This window comes from Propithecus coquereli, unplaced genomic scaffold (assembly GCF_000956105.1).
Source record: "Propithecus coquereli isolate 6110/MARCELLA unplaced genomic scaffold, Pcoq_1.0 Scaffold350, whole genome shotgun sequence".
Lineage (NCBI taxonomy): Eukaryota > Metazoa > Chordata > Mammalia > Primates > Indriidae > Propithecus > Propithecus coquereli.
The window spans coordinates 1754940-1776999 of record NW_012149175.1 but is presented as its reverse complement, the minus strand read 5'-3'; the positions used below and the strand labels follow the sequence as shown (position 1 = coordinate 1776999).

General features: G+C 34.9%; 1 protein-coding gene across 1 annotated transcript in view; it reads right to left on the bottom strand.

Annotated features, from left to right (window-relative positions):
- LOC105815959 (protocadherin-15-like) overlaps positions 1 to 22060 on the bottom strand; it is a 220476-nt gene that overhangs the window by 88516 nt on the left and 109900 nt on the right. Inside the window, exon 3 of the mRNA XM_012651242.1 lies at positions 1314 to 1474. Within this exon, the coding sequence (XP_012506696.1) occupies positions 1314 to 1474 (161 nt within the window). The remainder of the gene's footprint in view (positions 1 to 1313; positions 1475 to 22060) is intronic.

Sequence of the window (22060 nt, the reverse complement as noted above, 5' to 3'; positions counted from 1 at the left end):
TTCCTAGATGGTAAAATTACTTTTGTAAATATGCTTTTTAAAAGCATATTTATATGCTTTTTAATATAATAAGCTTATAATATTTTGCAATTAAATGAGATTATAATTTCCCGTTATGCTCAGATTTGGACTAAAAGCATTGATTTCTTTCACCACTTGTCTAGCAGCAATGGTCTATGCTTCACACAAAATAGGCACTGGGTTAAGAATTTTCAGGATAAAAAGCCTTTATGCTTTGATAAATGGAGCCCTAAAAGCACTACGGGCAATAGGCAATAGTGGCAATATGGCAACAGGAAAACATGACTCACAAGAAATAAAAAAATTCATAGTTAATAAAGGACATCGTAAACTGCAGTAAAATAAGAGACAAAATGAGGTTTATTAAAAACTCCAAACTTTAGACATGAAATAGATTAAAGAATCATAGACTCCATAACCTAATATAAAGAGAATCATAAACCCTGCGCAATGATGTGAGATGATTCAGGTTCACTAAACTGAATATCTGACATCTGGACTTCATAAACTGGAAACTTGAGGGTAGTCATGTTTAGATATGCTCCCTGAGTTTTCCCAGGGTCCTGTACAATTACTGGTTATAATCTCCCACATTCTTTCCCCATTCTTTGCATTCAGAAAAGAACGAGGTATAAATAAATAGGTGAGGACAAAGTTACTTTAGAGAGCTACTTAAAGCTGCTAAAGGTTTTCAGCTTTTTCAGAAATGAGACCAGCAGCAACTTTAATAATTTAGCTTTTCTTAATAACAAATCACTTATGTCATGTTGCCTGAGAACTACTGTACTGGAACTTTGCTAGGAAACATCTGCTCACCTGTTCCTTTTTTTACAGCTATATAAGCACACTGCCACAGTTTCAGTCTTCAACCAATCCTTACTACTTTTAAGAGCAGCCACCTGTGAATGCACCCAATCAAAGCTTGTCTTCAAGCCAGCAGCTGAGTGACACTCTCATACTTGGCTGTTGTTGGAGAAAAATGGAATATAGTCATGCTTGTTCTACTTTGCAAAGGCTACTACCTCTTTATTTTTAACACTTTATTCTCTTCTTGTTCAGATATCTGACAATCTTCCAGGATATTAAAGGGGAAATATCATGGTTATCTCAGGCACAGATATTCCCTTTCTTTCTCATTCTTCTTTCAAGGAGTTAAAAAAATAAATGTTGTTGATATACCCAGGAAATAAACTCAAATTATAAAGAAAATTTAATATTATATCAAACACACATAGATATTTATATCATAATAAATTTACAATACAGGGGCAAAGAAAAAAGAAATTACTCACATCTCTATCCAGAACTCTGCCAGTGCTGTTCAGGAAAAGCGTTTGTTTAACAGGATCCAACAACACCCAGTAATCCACATTGTCCTTTAAAGAGAGTTCTATGGTGGGGTCTGGTCCTCCAGCAGTCCCTTTGATCAACATATTGTCCACCAGAATTGTACCTGCAAACCAAAGAAAATTATTTGAAAACATATTCTACTCATAGGCATTCTTTAGCAAAGATCATGCTCTTAAACCCCTGCCAGTTTACAAATCTGTTTTAAAATAGAACATACTCAATTACATATCTAGCATAAGACATAAAATATTCTTTCTCAAAAAGACAAAAATATCTTCATTATGCTATTTATAAATTATATTTGGGGGAGATGAAGGCCGGAAGCAGAGATTCAAACACGTGGGGAATTTCGTCATCTATCTCTTGTTTTCCTTTAATGACATGAACCTGTTTCTTTCTCTGTCCATCACTTCTCACAGGAGTTATCATTGAATTTTATCCTGAATAAAAGGAAATGCTTGGAATAACAGAGTTTGATACCTCAATTCATTCAGTAAGACTTCTGATATGAAGAGAGATATCTCCAAACTAAGAGAGGAAGAAAAAGGAAGAGATTTGAAAAAGTAGCAGAATCTCCCACAGTGAGAACTGCTTCTTTTTCTTTTATCTTAAAGAAAATCCATAAAACATAAATCTTAATGTGAAAGACAAAACTAGTCTGTAGATATGCAATAGAAGCCATTCTTCTTTAAGACATGTCTGGGTTACTCCACTAGAACAACACACTGTTCCAATATAATATTTTGATGCTTGCTTTCTTATTATTTTTTCAGCAGACTGAATTATAGACAGTTTTTGAATAAGAGCTGAAAGAGCATATGTCTCTAATCCTTCCTACTCTGTTAAAGATCCCATGCATTTTATATGTTGAAGGCAAATGGTCCTGATACAACTCAAATTCCACTTTTCCCTCATTCAGAAATCAATGATTTCTTTGCCAAATGATAATGCATTATGGCTTAGAGCAATCATTTTCAACTGATCCATTTTATTAAACTTATAGCATATAGAAGAGTTGTGGCTATGCGAATAAAAATGTACCCTCTTAAAGACACTAGAATAAATGATAAATATCTAGGGAACTCATTGCCTTAGGATAACACACAAGAATATATAGAGAACTCATAAAAATTAATATGAATCTGGCTTGAAGAATATGATGCAAAATGTATCAGTTGCATTTTCTTAAGGCATAAAATCGGCCTAAATGTTATACCACAGTATAATTACAGCAAAAAGAGGGGGGTCTCTTTGGAAGATTTTTCTCAGCAATTTAACAGTTTAACAACTTTCTATAGTATTTCTTTATCATATTTTTACTAATGGGCTTTATCTGCCTAGGGAATGTTGGAAGGAAACATTATTCTTTTGTAACACAAACCTAAGCAATATTTAAACACACACAGTCTCTCTCACACACATGCTTTTCTAAAAGGAAGGATTTTTTTTCCTACTTTTTCATACACTAGTACAGAAAAATGTAAATATTCAATTAAACTGATCTTCCTTAAATGGCAAATAGATAACCTACAGACAATACACCCCAATTTACAGCTCACATGTTAATGGCATTTTCTTACCCCTACATGTTCAAGAATACATTCAAGGCCCTAGTATATACCCATTTGCAAATACTTCACCACTGACAAATTATTTGGTGTATATTTCAATATGTAATTAAGAAATTAACTTGGATTTTATTCTCTTATCAAGAAAAAAAAAGAAATGTACAACAGGTGGGTCAACTAACATTAACACTTACTCCTTGACACAATAGTCCATAATAGCAGCAACAGCAAATTTTTTGATAGTGTACATATACACCAAGCAGACTCACCATTGAGCTCTCCTTTACAAAGCAAATGGTTTATAACTAGAAATTTTTTTAACTACTATTAAAGTAGTTAATGTATCCAGATTTATATTTTATTTAATGATTTCTTTATTTTCATGGAGAAGATCTAAATATTTTTCTTGTTCTCAGATCACCCCTGTGTTCATCAATGATTGAAACTCACCAATAGGTGTTTCTACTGATGGTATGCAGAAAAAGAAAGAGCTTTGTTTTTGTTTTTGTCTTTTTTCCACCACAAGAATACTTCATTCATATTGCCAAAAAATCTCTCAAGATTGTCATGTGCCATGTTGCTTTAGACCAAAAGTCTAGAGGAGGGGGGGAAGACAGCACAGCTAAAGCAGAGCTGATACAAGGAAACATATTTAAAAATGTAAAAATAAATTAACCTAGGTGTTTACCCTGGCTTACCTGAAAACCCTATCCTTTTAGCTCCCCACAGAAAAATAGGTGACATCCAATCTGAGGTTTGCATTGAGCCAGAAACTCCTCTCTTTGCACTCCTGCAGTGGTGACTGTATCTTCCTACAGGTCCTAAGATTTCCAGATCTGGGCAGCTGTTGTTCTGAGACAATGTTGGAGTATGTAGCTAACCATTGGACAACCCTAGGCGTATTGGGAGAATGTGGTCACTTATTGCCTTTCTTGATTTGCAAGTTTCCCTTTTTGCCAAGAGAACCTTTTGCTTAACATATTTCATATAATATTTAAAATCCTGGCCGGACATGGTGGCTCATGCCTGTAATCCTAGCACTCTGGGAGGCCGAGGCGGGTGGATAGCTTGAGGTCAGGAGTTTGAGACCAGCCTGAGCAAGAGCGAGACCCCCCTGCCTCTACCAAAATTAGAAAGAAATTAGCCGGACAACTAAAAATATATATATAAAAAATTAGCCAGGCATGGTGGCTTATGCCTGTAGTCCCAGCTATTCGGGAGGCTAAGGCAGAAGGATCGCTTGAGCCCAGGAGTTTGAGGTTGCTGGGAGCTATGATGACGCCACTGCACTCTACCCTGGGCAACAGAGTTAGACTCTGTCTCAAAAAAATAAATAAATAAATAAAATAAAATCCATTCCCTTCCTTGACTCTATTTTAAATATAAGGACACAGATAACTTAAAAATAAAAATATAAGTTATGCTACACAACACCAATAAGAAAGCTGGATGGCTCTATTAATATCAGCTAGAACAAGGAATCATATTAGAGGTAAAGAGACATATTTAATGATAATATGGGGATGAATGGGTGTTGACCCTTAATAGGCCTGCTTGTGGAATAGGTGATAGTCAAGATGGAATTCCCTTTACATGCTTTCATCATAATAAAAAAAAAATATCAATTAGGAAAAAGGAATCAAACTTCATTTGATATTCATATCATAGAATTTAAGAGAGCTGGCCCTGGAATTGATAGGCTTAGAATCCAGTCCTGGATCCACCACCACTGTGGGAAAATAGATAGATTGTTTAACCTCACTCACTCTCAGTTTTTCTCTTCTATAAAATCAGTACCACAGTAGAAAAGGTATTTCTGCAATAACATCATGTGTATGTTTTTAAAAAGACTTGTGGTCTTGTATCTGGAACTAACAGAAACTAAAATAATCACAATCACAAAAAAAATACTAGCAAAGTTAAATATTTAGTGATATTTCAACAAGCATCTCAGTCAGTCAATCTTTTACAGCTTCAAATACTGGGGTTGTGCTTTTTCCTTCTTGAAGTAGATATTGAGGTTCATTTACTTCTAAATAGAGACCCTTTTCATCAAAATTGAAAACACAATCCATCATTTACCTTCTTTATTAATCTATTGTTTTAATTCAGAGAAATAACTGTGTGCTCCTTTTTTCTATACTTCTAGGTTCCCCACAGAGATTAACGTATTATCAATTACAGGTGTTCATGTAGCCACTCTGTAGATTCACTCTACTTGCAGTAAAATATTCTTCAGTAGAGTTTCAGTTGTTTCTTTCTCACATAGCCAAATCTTTCTTTTTTAATTGTGAAAAAATATGTTCAGATTATATCAAAGCATAAATAAAAATTCAAGAATAAACAAATAACTTACAAATCAATACAACTTCCTCATTATACCAACTTCATTTCTCTACTTATCAATTTTTTACAATGTAATTTACATCAAAGAGGAGCCTATTGGGTTGCTCTGATGAACAAATGAGATAACCCATGTAAAATACAGACTGCAGTTCCTGGCACAGGATAAGGACTCAAAAAATAAGACTTATGGTTATTGTTTTTAATGTTATTAACTCCATTTTGAAAGGGAAAGCATTTGAGGCTAAAGTAAAATGACTTATTTTTTGTCACAGAAGTCATAAAGCTAGGGTTATCATGTTTGGCCAACACGTAAATATAGCAAGCAGTCTGGAAGACTATATGAATTCAGATCTTTTAAATCCTAAATAATCATCATCGGAAGTTAGAAGGTAGGAAGGGAATGCTTGCTCTGGACATAACTCTAAATAAGACCTCACGTGTCCAATGGCCAGGTCCTCCTATGCTACATTCCAAATCATCCATGCCCTCTATCACCAGAAAGTAACCCCCATTCTTTATATCTCCAAACTCCAGACAATCTTGAATTTTCTCACGGAAACTCAAATTAGATTTGATAGCAGGCAAAGGTCTTATTCAACAAATTCATACTAGTAGTGATCTTTATATTAAATACTTTTACTCTTCCCCAGAGCAGTGTTTTGTTTTATTAGGAACTATACACACAGATACACACACACACACACACACACACACACACACACACACACGAATATACATATACAATTAACCCTCCATATCCATGGGTTCCTGGTCTGTGGATTCAACCAACCACGGATTGAAAATATTTGGAAAAAAAAAAAATTGGATGATTCCATCTGTACTGAACATACATAGGTTTTCTCTTGTCATTATTTTTAAGCCATACAGTATAACAACTTTTTACATAACATTTATGTTATATTAGGTATTAATAATCTAGATATAATTTAAAGTACAGCCATGCACATCACTTAACAATGGGGATACATTCTGAAAAATGTCTCATTAGGTGATTCTGTCATTGTGCAAACATAGAGTATACTTACATAAACCTAGATAGTATAGGCTACTACGCACATCAGCTATATGGTATAGCCTATTGGTCCCAGGCTACAAACCTATACAGTATGTTACTGTACTGAGTACTGTAGGCAGTTGTAACACAATGCTAAGTATTTGTGCATCTAAACATATCTAAACATAAAAAGGGTACAGTAAAAATATGGTATTGTAATCTTATAGGACCACAATCATACATGTGGCTTATCATTGACCAAAATGTGGTTATGCTGTGCATGATGGTACATAGGAGGATGCGTGTAAATTATATAAAAATATTACACCATATTATATAAGGCTGTCCCTGGATTTTGGGATCCACATAGGTGGCAGTCCTGGAATCAATCCTCCATGGAGGATTGATGTATGTGTATTTATGTGTATAATGAAAACTATATGTGTATATACACACACACACACACACACACACACACACACACACACATATATATGTAGAGAGAGAGAGAGGGGTATAAATCATAACTGAATATTAACGTTTTCATGGAAAAGTTATTTGTCACTTTAAATAGACAGTTGCAACAGAAATGGATTACCCTTTAAAAATGCTGTGAAAGTGGTTGGGAGGGGTCCTTTGCCTTTCTAATTAACCTAATTCAATGAAGCTGAGAGAGTAGCTTCTATGGGGAGAGAGGGTAATTGACTGCTTGGGTTCATTCCAAATATTAAAGTAAAGAAAATCATCCTGTGCACAGAAACCACTACTTGATTCTGTAAAACAATTAATTATTCAAAGGTGTATAAACAATACGGATTGCACAGAATTTCTTCAACAATCTTTCTCTAGTTTAAGCCAATTGAAAGAATGTTCAGCTATATCATATGACCAGAAGCATCCATTGCTTTTTCTTACATGTTATTCCTTGAAAACAAAACAAAAAAACAAAGCTCTTAAATACACGACATTTGATTGAAGCAAATTAAAAAACAAAAAGTAAAAATTTAGCTAATATGTAGTTTCCCAGTGAGGTTAAGCAATAAACATGGCCACTATTTAGTTGGTGTTAAGTAAAATCTCTATTCCAAGATATTTAGGCCAAAATATGAATCTTATATTCATATCCTCTTCTTTAAAACTTTCCATGACTTTCCCGGAAAGAGTCTCTCTCTTCTTTAATTTTTCATTCTCTTGGTTTACAGTAATATGAACTGCATTTCAGGTATGTGTATGTACATATTGTTTCTATATTACTACTTGGAAGTTCTTATATGACAAGAATTATATAAGGTATGTGTCCAGCAACTTCATAAAGAAAGTACAAATTTTGATTGGGCTAGGTTTGAAGGTTAGAAATATATTAACCACATGCAATTCTCACTAAAGATGAAGAATAGTACCTACCAAGTCCACAGTAGTTAAATAAAAACTTACAAGTATTAAAAACGTTGCTTTGCAAAACTATGTAGGTCCTTAAAATTTAAATTCTATTTACTTCAGAAGAACAAACCATTAAAATTGGGAGGATTTGCTGAAGTATACTTCACTCAAATTTCTTAGGTAACAATATATTTTATTTACTTATTTTTCTTCACAATATATGATAGGTGATATACTAGGGTGGAATAGAAATCCAAGTATAAAACTTCAGAGATTTTTTTCTTCTATATTTAGCTTTTTCTTTAGAAACCGATATAAATATCTTAACATTTGGGCAATTGCTAGTATCTATATTCTTTTGTGAAAAAAGTATTATGTAAATGCATATACATTATGCATTTTAATATAGAAGTTATATTTATTTTGTTTATCTGTCACTTATCCAACTAAAAATTCAGAATTTCAGAAGTAGGAGAAAATTTAGCACCCCTTGATATATATGTAAATATATATCTATATATAAAAATCATAAATACTTAAACAAGTTTGTCTATCATATATATATATGGAACATATCATATATACGGGGATCCCATATATGGGATCTCCAAATTTTGCTATCCCAGGAGTTAAAATGACCTGACCAAGCTTACCTACTTGGTAAAAGCAGATCCAAAACCAAAGCCTGGTTCTACTGCTTAACAATTTAGATCTCTTTTCCCCACTTCTTACTATTGCCTTGGAAATATACAAACTTAAAAAAAAAAATAACATAAAAATCTTGTCTGTTTTGTTTTCAATTCTTGAGAAACATATTCAAAAACCCTGGATATGTATATATTAAATATTTTGAACCTTATATCCTGTAATTTTCTTGACAGAAGTTCACAGGATTAAAACGGAAATGACTCAAAGTAAAATATGAGAAAACAGTACAGTGTGACAACCAATGATTTGACCTTAGAACCAATTCCCCGAGGTCACAGATACAGATATAGATATATAGTCTCTGACATAGCCTGACACTCATAAAAGAGCACAGCAAGCAGTAAGGATGGCCCAAGAAAATGGCAGGTCAGACTGGGATTATCAGTTTAATACGTGAACACATTGAGCTAGAGTTCCTTGGAACAACCGTGGTACCTCCTTTCAACGGTGGCAGAGAGAAGAATGCTGAACACAGACGCTGGATCCTGAGTTTAGAAAAGCTGCAAAGTTTGTTTGATAGACAAATTAGTGAGGTGTCCCCACGATGCCTGCCTCCTGGATATATGATTTTATGGCTTGGATGATTCTCTTCGAGTGTGGATGAGACTTGTGAATTGCTTCTACCCAAAAGAAAAGTCCATGTTTCCATTTCCATGTAAGTGATTGTGTGGTTACATATAACGTGACATGCTAATGGCATTTTTTTGGCATCCCTTCCTCTCTCTTTCCCTTGCTGGCTATGACAAAGCAATCAGCCATGATGGGAGGCCCTCATAGCAGGAATTGTGGGCAGTCTTCAGGAGCTGAGTGTAGCTTTCAGCTGATAGGCAGCAAGAACCTGAAGACCTTAGTCTTAAAACCACAAGGAACAGAACACAACACAGATTGTTGTGTTCTGAGTCCACAAGGAAAGCACAACAACCTGGGTAAGCTTAGAAGCAAATGCTTCCCTAGTCAAGCCTCAGATGAGACTGTAGCCCTGACAACTCCTTGATTATATTCTTGTGAGATCCTAAGCAGTGGACCTGGCTATGCTCTGCCTGGACTCCTGAACCAAAGAAACTATGAAATAATACATGTGCTGTTTTAAGCCATTAAGTTTTGATAATATTGTTATGTAGGCAATAGATAACTAATACAGGGTTTAATGTCAAAAGATACATGTTCAAAATCTTGGCCACATTACTTACTATGTGATCTTAGGCAAGTTCCACAGATGCTTATAATCAGCAATATAGGTTATTATGAGGAATAAATAAAGTCATGTATATAAGTAGAACACACAGTTACTCAATGAATAATACTTTTCATCTCACAGTTACTTGGAGTTTATATAGATGTAAACATATAAAGCAGTTATACATTATTTTTCATTAAATTGGGAACATCATTCACAATATTCCTAAAATACAATAATACTTTCTTTACAACTGAGATAAAAGAAGCACAGAACATACATAAAAGCCAACAGGAAAAAAAAAAAAAAACATGCACATGAAAAACAGAAAACAAAAGAAGAGGGCAACAGTTTATTCACAGTTATCATTTGGAATTTATCATGAAGCAAAAGGTTATTTCTTGCTGGCAAAAACAAAAGCGAACAAGATAACAAAACTAGTACGACCTCTGTGGAAAGCAGTATGGAGATACCTCAAACAGCCACAAGTAGAACTACCATTCAATTCAGCAATCCCATTACTGGGCATCTACCCAAAGGAACAAAAGATATTCTATAAAAAAGGCATCTGCACTAGAATGTTTACAGCAGTGCAACTCACAATTGCAAAGATGTGGAAACAACACAAGTGCCCATTAATGTATGAGTGGATTAATATGTATACCATGGAGTTCTACTCAGCCACAAAAAACAGTGGTGATCTAGCACCTCTTGTATAATCCTGGATGGAGCTGGAGCCCATTCTATTAAGAGAAGTATCACAAGAATGGAAAAACAAGCATCACATGTAGCCACCATCAAATTGGTATTAACTGATCAACACTTATGAGCACATATCGTAGTAACATTTATCAGGTGTCAGGCAGACGGGAGAGGGGAGGAGAGGACGAATATATTTACACCTAATGGGTGCAGTGCACACTGTCTGGGGGATGGACACACTTGAAGCTCTAATTCAGGTGGGACGAAGGTAATATATGTAACCTAAACATTTGTACTCCCATAATATGCTGAAATAAAAAAAAATCAAAAAAAAAAGTTGAATTTATAGTCATATGTGACTTTGATATTAAGCATACCACTGAAATATATTTAATATTAGCTAAAATCCAAGCAACTTTCCATGCACAAATACCTCATATATTCAAAAAATAAGTACAAGCACCTAATTTATTGTAGGACCACAAAAAGAGTTATATAAGAAAAAGGAGATGGTAAGAAGAAACAGGGGTGGAATTAATAGGGAGTAATGAAACAATGAACATATATTGCAAGAACGTTACTTATTTTCTATATTTTTTGAGTTTCTGGGATTATTTAAATCCAGGTTTATATTCTAGCCAGAAAAATAAGTAATGTCTTAGTCCTCCCTCATTTCTGCTCTGATATCAGTTTTAGTTTGTAATATAAAATATTTAAAATATTTTACTCCATAGACCAATTTGTACAATAGCAATGTGGTTTTCCAGTCCTCTAGGACTGCAGTCCCCAATCCCCCACCCCCAGCCATGGACCAATACCATCCGTGGGCTCTTAGGAACCAGGCCCCACCAAGACCTGAGCTCCCCCTGCCCACTTGGCCCCCAGTCCATGGAAAAATTATCTTCCCTGAACCTTAAGAACCAGGGTGCACAGCAAGAGGTGAATGGCAGCTGAAGATTTGAAGTTTCATCTGTATTTACAGGTGCTCCCCATTGCTTACATCACTGCCTGAGCTCCACTTCCCTTCTCTCTCCCCCACCCCATCTGTGGAAAAACTGTCTTCCATGAAACCAGTCCCTGGTGCCAAAAAGGTTGGGGACCACTGCCCTAGGAGAATTCTGTGTGGTCCTAACTCCAAAGTTAAATCTGTTTTCTTATCTGTAAAATCACTCAAATAAACAAATTTCATAAACAATATAGCAAAGTTCTTTAAAAAGGAATCAGAGTAAAGGAAAAAACATGAGGATCTTATGACTAGACTAAATGAAAATTAGAAAAACATTACAGAAAAATGTTTTACTTCTATAGGTAATGTGCCTCTTGAAACAATTTTTTTGGAGGACATATTGAATGACGATTATGTGTTCAAGCCTTGTTTGCTTCTTTATATAAAAGTGGACATGTATTAATACAATAAATTTTTTCATTTTTCTATCACAGTGTCTGTAATAGAAAAATGAATAAGCTTAAGCTTGATAATTAAAAAGCCACAAAGGTATTCAAGTTTTAAAAGTTTTTGATAGGCTTATCATATGAGAAGCTGAACCAGCTAAACAAATTTAATTTAATGTACTTTCTAACTACAAATGAAATAAACTTTTTAAGTCTTATCCCTTTCCATAGTATAGGTAATTGCCCTTTTAAAAAAAATCAAATAAATAAACCAAATTAAATTAAATAAGCTTCTTTCAGATATTTTTAAAAGGTCATTTTTTTCACTTGGTCTTTATCATGATGAAATTCACATAAAAGCATTTTATGCATCAAATAAGCTATTTTAAAGCCTGATACGGTGCATTTCTTTCAAAAGTATTTTCTAGTTTTCATTATACAAGTCTTTCACCTCTCAGTTTAAATGAATTTCTAAGTATTTTACTCTTTTGGATGCTATTGTAAATGGAATTATTCTCTTAATTTTCTTTTTGGATTGTTCATCTTAAGGTATAGAAGTGCAAGTGACTTCTGTGTATTGATTTTTTATCCTGCTACTTTGCTGAATTCCAATTAATCAGAACCATGACTGAATTTCCTTGTGAAAGCACTCATCTTCTGGTCCTAGAATTTAAATCCTACCTAGCTAGAGGTCTCAGAGAATGAAGCAAAAATTATTCATGCAGATTATGAAGTAATATAGTAAGAGATACCATTTTCATCTTCACTACATGGTTCCTAGGCTCTGCTATATCATGCCATCTCTTGCATAGCTTCTAGCATAGCATAGCTTCTAGCTATGCAAGAGATGGTATGATATAGTGACCTCTAATTTAAGGCATATAACATATAAAGTAGGAGAACAACCAAAGCTCACAGAATATCATCTCCTAGCTAGCCCTGATCTGTCAATTCAGCAGCCTATGCCACTAACCTCTCATAGTAGCTGCGTCTGAGTGATGGGGCATTGTAGTAACACAGTTGGATTATTCTGGGGATGTGAACACTTTGCTCTGCTTCTTTGCCTTAAAACAAATCGCATGGTTGGAAATAAGGTTTTATGGTCACCATACAATGGTAAAAAGAATTAGAAAAGGCATTCTCTGAGCATATGTATATTGGTTCAGGAAGAAGCTCTCCAGACAAGTAACACAAATCTACACTGAATAATATCTACCCCTAAAAGGACAATGCACTCTTTCAATGATTAAAGAGGGTTTAATGCCACTGGACAGCCAGCTGGTTCCCCTGGGGAATGGCATCATATTAGGGATTCAGATTGAGCCTCCTCTGCTGGCAAATTGAGTATTTAGTAACAGAAGTAGCCATATCAACCTCAGTAAGTCTATCTTGTTGAGCCCACATATTAATCCCATCGTATCACTGTAATCACTTTGTACATAGGGTCATTTCTTTATTCCTATTAAGATCAGAAAACCCAATTACTGCATCCCTCACTGCCATCCCTAATCTACAGAGAACAATATTGTAGGGCTTTCCATGGAAGCTGGATGTTCCCTTTACCAATACATTTTTTTTAAACCTTGTTGCAGTGTATCCCTTCTGGGCACCGTTGAAAGCTATAGATAAAGGGTGACTCACCAAATTACACATAAGAATAAATTCATTCCAGATTTCCATCACTTTGAGCCTTTACATTCCTTTAAAGTGGTGCTTCTCAACTCTAATGTGTATATGAATTACCTAGGGATCTAGTTAGAATTTAAATTCTGATTCAATAGATATGGGATGGGACCTCCCAGTTGATGGCTGACACTGCTTGTCAGTGTACCTCACTTTACATAACGAGGCTTTATTGCAATGTCTCCCAAAGTATGGTCCTTAGACAGAAGTATCAACTTCACATGATATCTTGTTAGGACGCTGTATTTGTGGCTGCATCCTTGAGTAGTGCATTAGGAACTCAGAGGATGAGGCTCAGCAATCTGGGTTTCAATAAGCCATCTGTATGATTCCGATGCTTGCTAAAGTTTGAGAACCTTGTTTTATAAAATGCTAGGGAAGTTAAAACATTTTGACCTCATTAACTATAAGCTACCCTTGAGACCTGGGTTCAACTAGCCAATCTAGCAGACTTTTAACACAACTTTTCCGTGTGCTAGCTAATATATCACACACTGATTCCAGGGTGAATGCATTCATGAAAAAGAATTCAGCCCAAGCATATTTTATATTTCATTGTCTATTCTCTAACATCTTTAGAATTCACTCAGAGACAAGCTCTCAAATAGTTACCTGTCAGTAGAGTTTGACAAAGTCCTGTATCTATTTTAGAGTATATGCTATCTTGTTTTTGAAAAGATCTCAGATTTCTGTCTGGGCTGGGACCTAACATTTCTTATGGGCCTAGAGGCAATGAGAGTTGGTAGAAGCAGGTCATGGGAAAGATTCTCATCCACTCCTGAGGAAACCGTCCAAGTACAGTTATTATAGGTTATTAGGCAGGTGAGGGCTGACTACCTGGGGGCTAAAAAACAGGGAGAGTCTATGCTTATTGACTAGAAAGATTTATGGAATTCAGAGGATCAATGATCTTAGCCTCATTGTTTTCCCATCTTATGTCTCAACATCTCTCTTTTTCCCAGTGCCATTTCTGTGGCTTAAAAAAACCCAAAGAGTTGAGAATTCAAGTGGTCCTATATCTCTGCAACATTCTAGTTATGAAAAGATATGGGACTCCTTCAAAGCTGCCACAGAACCTTCTGGTTCTCCATGTGTGTTCTTATTGTATTTCATAGTTGCTAATTTTACATTTATCCTATGTACATTTTCTAGGGTTTTCAGGAGAAAAAAAATGTAATAACAATTACTGCTACTATCATAGTTACTAAATGCTTTAATCACTTGATCTTCCAATATTCTACATCTGCACTTCATCTCATGCCACCACAAGTGCTAATTTGAGTAACTGCGCTGTTGTGTGTGGCATGGATTAGCCATATGCCATTTGGATCCCCCATAGCCAAGAAACGAGGTTGTCCCTGGATCCTTAATTATATGCACAATCCAATCCAAGAATATCATTTTGAGTTTTTCCCCCCCTTGGAGACAACTCAAGCACCAATTACTGTATTAGTTGCTGTGTCAGTAAGAAAAATCACCCTTAAATTATGATAATCTAATGTCAGTTTAGTAAAGGAATACTTAATGGAAACATGAGTAGGGTATAGGGAAACTGTAAGGAATAACATCATACAGGGGAAAAACAAGGGATACAGGAAAAAAACACCACCTAATCCCAAGGGAAAATGTCATATAACAAGAGCCAGATGTAGGGAAGAAGGCAGCCAGACCGAGGAGAACCTAAGCAATACATTCCTCCAACTTTTCTCCCATCTTCTCTTTGCTCCGACAATTCATGAAAGCAAACAGAAAGCCAGAGGGCTTAGGGGCCTTCTGATGTAATCCATACAGCCCTGGGCAGGCAGAGAATGGACATAAAGGGCAAATGGACATATTTACACACTGATCTACCTGATGTCCAGACAGTCTCTCCTGGCTTGGTTTTGTTAAGAGAATCTAAGGTAGTCGATCATGGAACATAGATTCAGGTGGAAATGAGGAGAAATTTAAGAGAAATGAGGAAATGGGGAGAAAGCAAGGGCCATATAGTATAAGGCAAGGTGAAGTTCTGGCATTTAATATCATTTAGTTGTAGTTTCCTTTATGTGTCTGTGTAAAAATCAGCTCTTAGTTATCTAATTTGCACTACAGTGTAGGTACTTTGTTTTTATCTCTCTCTATCCCCACTGTCAGAACTGCATACACATTTCAAAACCCAGCTTAAGAAAAACAAGTATATTAGTTTCTTCACTTCTATTGACAGTAACCAAAGATTATACTTACGTGCTTAGATCATATTGACAGCATGTGTCACATTATATAATCCTATTATATTTTGCTCCAATATGCCTTAAACATCAAACATCTCATGAGATTATTTTATAAGAATATATAATATTCCATTTAATAGTGCTGCTATCTAATTTTTAAAATTAGAAAACAACTCATAGGCTATGAATATAACAGCCTCTTTGTCCCCTTATGAATGCCATTGAACATCTTCACCTGGCTGACTGTTAGACCTGTTATAGAATGGGGCAATGATCTCAGAAGTCTGTAGGCTGATCTATTGAAGAATAAGTTAACTATAACCTACTTTATACCAAATTAGTTTAGCTGGTCACATGTGAGATACTCCTCACCTCAGGATATCCCTTCTCTCAGCTCTAAATAAATCCCTATACAACTTCATTGTTCAGCTCCCAATAAAGGTCCCTTGCTGATGAAAAAATGATCCAATGAAAACACATTCAAAACAGAATGCCCATTATATGCCATGATTGTTGATATGGTTTGAATGTCTGTCCCCTCTAAATCTCAAGTTGAAATTTGATCCCAGTGTTGGAGGTGGGGCCTGGTGGGAGGTGTTTGGGTCATGGGGGCAGATCCCTCATGGCTCGGTGCCCTCCCCATGATGAGAGAGTTCTTGCTTTATTAGTTCATGCCAAATCTGGTTATTTAAAGGAGGCTGGCACCATCTCCTCCCTCTCTTGCTCCTTCTCTCACCATGTGACATGCCTCCTCCTTCTTCGCCTTCCTCCTTGGTTGGAAGTTCCCTGAAGCCCTCACCAGAAGCAGATACTTGTGCCATACTTATATAGTTTGCAGAACAGTGAGCAAAATCCACCTCTTTTCTTTACAAATTACCTAGTCTCAGGTATTCCTTTACAGCAATGTGAAACGGACTAACACAATGTTAGTCCGTATTAGTCAACAAAAAATTTTCCCTTCATATAAAAACTCATCAAAAGAATTGCTCATGTGTCCTCCTCTATTCTCTCACCTTACATACTTTTGAATATATCCCAGTCAGGCTTTCATCCCAAGGTCCCACCGAAAAAGTACTTGTCTAGGTTACTAATGACCTTATGATGTTAAATTCTGTAATTCTCAGTCCTCAGTTTACTTGCTCTATCAATAACATTTCACATGGTCGATCACTCTTTCCTCCATGTACCTCTATTTACTTACCTTTCAGAACCCCATAGTCTTCTTATTTCTGCTTGATTATTTGCTCCTTTTAGGTCTTCTTTGCTCTTTCACCCTTGTCTCTATTACTTTTTTTTCATGTGTTCTTTCTTTTTGGTTGTCTTATTCAGTCTCATCTATACTCTTAACTTATGACTCCCAAACCTAAAATCTCCAGCCCAGACCTCTTTCCTGAACTGAAAACACATCCTAACTGCCTCCTCCACATCTCCACACATATGTCTAACAAGTAAATCAAATTGAAATCTAATCAAAATGAACTCTGGATCTTTCCATGTACTTCTGTGTGTCTGTTCCTTGTGTTGTTTTTCTCACATCAGCTAAAAGAAGCTTCATTTTTCCAAACTTTCCAGGCATAAATTATATTAGTCATCATTGACTCACTTTCTCTCATGCCCCATATCCAGCTCCATATGCATATCCATTCTGTATATATAATAAGAGAAAAACCCTATTACATAGAGAATGTATCCAGAATTGGATCCTTTCTTTATTACCTTTATTGTTAATAACTCGATATGTCCCAACATTATCTTTTGCTTGGATTATTGTAATAAATTCTTAAATGATCTTCCTGGTTTAGACCTTACTTACCCTGCTTCAGTCCATTTTCAACACAATAGCCAAAATTTGTTTTCCAAAACATAAGTCAGCTCAGAACTCTCTAATGGCCCCCAATCTCCCAGAAAGTAAAACTCAAATCTTTATATTGTTCTAAAATGCCTGGCATAATTTAGTTCTTTTAACCACCAGCCAACAGCTATTTCTCCAACACACCATGCTCTCTCTCAACATAGCCACTTTGCCTTGTGTCCTATTTGTACAACCTCCTTCCCCAGAGAGACACAAGGCTTATTCCTTTGTCACCTTCTGGCTTGTACTCCAATAAACCTTTCCCAATGAAGCCTTCTCTAACCATTCTATCCTAACATGACCTAACATGTCATATACAATGTACTGATTTATATTTTTCCACTCCCTCCAATATGTTCCCCTTACCCCCAGTGAATACCTCCTAGATTAATTCCTGTATAACTCATTAAAAATTGTAGCTCTCCTAAGTAATGGATTTATTTTAAATTTATGGACATTTTGAAATTTGTGGCTAAAAATATATCTCTTTCTTTACTGGCTGTTATAAAGCTTGGATTTAGAAGCACCTCTCACCATTAATGGGTGCATTTGTTATCATAATATGCATTTTAGCCTCAGGTATTACTGCATGTAATTCCCATCTTTATTTTCTTCCTTCCCCTCAGTTTTCATTTATGCTATTATATAATATCTTATACAGATAAAATTATCCAGAAGAGCAAATATGATATAAATACATGAATACAATTGGGCATATGCATTGCTGCTTCTTGTTTTGCTGTTGTTAGGGATATGGCAGCAAATATCTAATTAGCCTTTTCAAAAAAGCAAAATTATAGTAAGTCCAAAGCAATAAAAAGAGCTTCTCAAATACTGTTATGTGTCAAAGTCATCTTATTTCACCTACTCTAAGAATTAAAACTTAGTATAACAAGATGTAGCTCATAACTGTCCAATGGTCACTATTAGAAATGTCCTCCCATTATAACCTCCGTTTTCACCAAGAAATATTCAGGTATTAAAACATATCATCTTTCTGTGTAATCCAACAATTTTTTTCCTACTTTCAGAATGAAGAGAAATTCTTGCACATGCATATCACAAGGAATATATTTGAATTTCTATGTTTGTGTGCATTAAAAGAAAAAAAATCTCACCTCTGAGATTTGAGAAAAATGAGCATATGCACATATACAATCACATGTGTTATTAGAAGCACATTTATGTGCACAAATTGATTTTTTTTGTTGCAATATAGAATTTAATAATGGGATAAATTTAACCATGCATAATGCTTCTCTCCCATATCTTTATAGTTATCCAGAAGCAGCCATTTAATACACATGATGCGATATTCATGGAATCATGTGGGCATCTGGCACAACACTTAGCAATCAAAGAGTCCTGTTGTCAAACCGTGAACTTGAGCCTCAGCAATAAGGAACAGTTCCTTTTCATGTGGCTGCAACTTAAATACAAAGCTCAGATTTTCTCCTTTTGAAGAAACTTGTCTTCAAGGAACGGAAACAAAAAGCTGATATACACAGCAGGATGTAATAGTAGGGTTGTAATAGTATTAACTAGCATAGATGACAGTTGGAAAGAAGAGGTCCTAACAGTGTTTAAAACTATAGTTCCTGACATTTATTCTTGGGCTGGGTTACTCTGTGTGATATTTCTGTGTCCTTCCACCAGAGTCTCATTTTAACTTAGATATATTTGTGCTTATATATACCAAAGGGAATATTTTAATACTTATGAAATCATTATAAAATATTACTTTTTCTAACGTACATTAAGCTAGGGGTTATCTATTTGTAAGTATGTTCAGTCAAATCTATTTGAAAGTTTATTTATATACTGCTATATGTCCACTAGCAATTAGATGAGGAAAAAATCATTTAAGAGGAATGATAGAAGTACATACTAAACTACATTGCCATTTTTTCATTAGCTTTATTTACAGGAGGAACACAAAGGATTCAGGAAATAGTAACTAAAAGATGCTATCCAGGACTATGGGTAATTTATGTTCCTTACCGTCAGGCTAAGTGACTCTTATCTGAACAATGATTTCAATATAGCAAAGGACTAGAAGACCATGGAACAGATGTTGGGAATTTCTTCTACATGTTAAATGTTTTTTTGTTTCTTTTCATTGGCTTTGGGGCTATTCAATGACAATTATTCTCATATTATTAATTCTCTTAAATTCTACATATTTTCCTCACTACTGTCTTTTCTTAAGATTTGAGATGTGGATAAATACACTTCTGCCATTTCAATCTCAGAGTTCATCAGTAGAACTCTGGACCCTGTGGCTTTTCTTATATTCTATTTTATTCTTACATTTCTACTTCTTTACTTTCAAGCTAAGAAACTCATCCAATAATGTAAAACTGTAATGTCAACAATACGGAATTCCTTCTGCCCAAGCCTTAAGCCTACATCAAATATGTTAAGTATATCATACTTAACTTGACAAGCACACATACACACAGAGAAAAATATACACATGTACACATATTGCGAGAGAGAGAATGCTGACAAATGAAGAAACTTAAGCTTCATATCATAGCAAAGAGTATTGTGAAACACGAATGTCAGCATGGATGGCAATGTGACTAAGAAAAATATGAAAAGACATGAATGGATTTTTCATTTCCTCAACATAATAAAAAATATTCATGGAAATGTTACCAGTCTCACTGTTCCCTCTAAAGTTTTCACTAGGCGGAACTGTTATCTTGTCAAAGAGGAAACATCAGCAGGGTGAAACTGCAGGTATATTTTGTTCTGCATGAACTTAACTACTTTATAAAAATCTTACTCTTCTCTAGTTCTGTAATCTCACATGTTTCACAAATTGACTTAAAATATGAAAAATGACACATGGGATACTAAGATACTTGTCTTGCTCCTTTGCCTGTATACAAAATAGTGAGATGTTAATCAAAATTTTGCACTGTTGCAAAATGGGAAAGCTGAGTACAGCTTTCTCCAGCCAGAGTACAATTAAGGGAAGTACATCATAACTTTTATCCTCAATATGTGACTGAAAATTTAATGTAATTTTTAAGTTCTGAGAGCATTTTAATTAATAATTTAAGATATTTGGATCTTTTCCATTTGAATTTAGATTCAAGCAATCTAGAAGCCCGTTTTAGTCTCTGTATTTAAAATCTATATAAAAATCTATATAAAATCAGCCTCACTGCATGTTAGCTGTCAGTAAACTATCTGCCCTAGACACACCAGAGCTATGAAGCCAAGTAACTTTCTGGGTAATGATAGTTAGTTCAGAAAGTTGTTGAATAGGACAATACAACCATATCTCTAATTGTTATATTATAGAGACTGAAATGATTATCAACTGAACTACTGTGTTGGGCGGCAAAGCTTTTTTTTTCCCCACAAGGAAGATTTTTGGTAAAATACACATCTGTCACCAGGAGATACCATTAAGGTCTTAGCACCTACCAAATCATTTACAAGGTGATAGACTCAAAATATGATGATCTTGATGAAAAGCAGTGAAACAGTAAGAAATGAATGAAACGGAACACAGAACATGAATATCAGACTTGGAAGTGAATGCTAGAAGGAAAAGATATAAGAAAAGATACCAACTCATTTTTCAAGCTTTATTTCCTTCACAAAAGTTTCCATTCACAATCTTTTCAAATGAAACTGGAGGGTGTCTGTTGTACCTCTAAAATATAATCTGTATTTTCTTATCAAAAGACCCTGGAACACTGTTCTATCAACTATTTGTGATCCACACAAATGCTGCTTTCTTCAAGTTCTGCCTTGTATTTTTAGTATAAAGAGTCCCCTTCTTTGATAAAAAGACACAAATAATACATCAGCATAATTCTTAAGGCTCTTATTATAGACAACCCTGTAGTTATTAATGCATATGTCATTTGTATGACCAAATTTTGATGGGCAAAGCTGTTCCAAAATATGCTTTTGTATCCCTCATACCACCTAGCATTACACTGTTAAAATATGGCTTAATGCGTGGTCTAGAATGGGAAAAGGAAAGAAGGAAAAAAGAAAGGAAGAAGGAAGGCAGGCAGGAGAGAAGAAAGAGAGAAGTACATAGAGGAAAGAAAGAGAGAAGAAAAAATAAAGAAAATGAAAATATGAGTAACTTAGTCTAGAACCTATATACAGTAAGGCTCTGAAATAGACCTTAGTTGCAGCAGTCATAATAAATATATAGTAAGGAAACTTAAAAGTATATAATGATTTTGTCTTAATTTTAGCCTGTGTAGAAACTCTTAAGTCTGATGTTGAGACAGAGAATTCCTTCCATATGTTATATGAATTACATTCATTTTTACATTCTTATTGTATATTACAATATAAGATATGCATTATATATAGACTTATTGGAAGATACACATACATAAAAGGGAAAAATTAAAACTGCTTTTAACTTGTTGGTGAATATCATTGCAATGCACACACACATACATACACACACACACACAGAGAAAGTAAGTCCTCATGTAACATTAACATCGTTGATAGGTTCTCAGAAACTGTGACTTTAAGCAAAATGACATATAACAGGTCCTTGAATAACATTTATAATGTTGATGAGAAAAAAATCAGTTTCCTTATGCATCATTTTGCTTAAAGTCACAGTTTCCAAGAACCTATCAACCATGTTAGGTGAAGACTTAC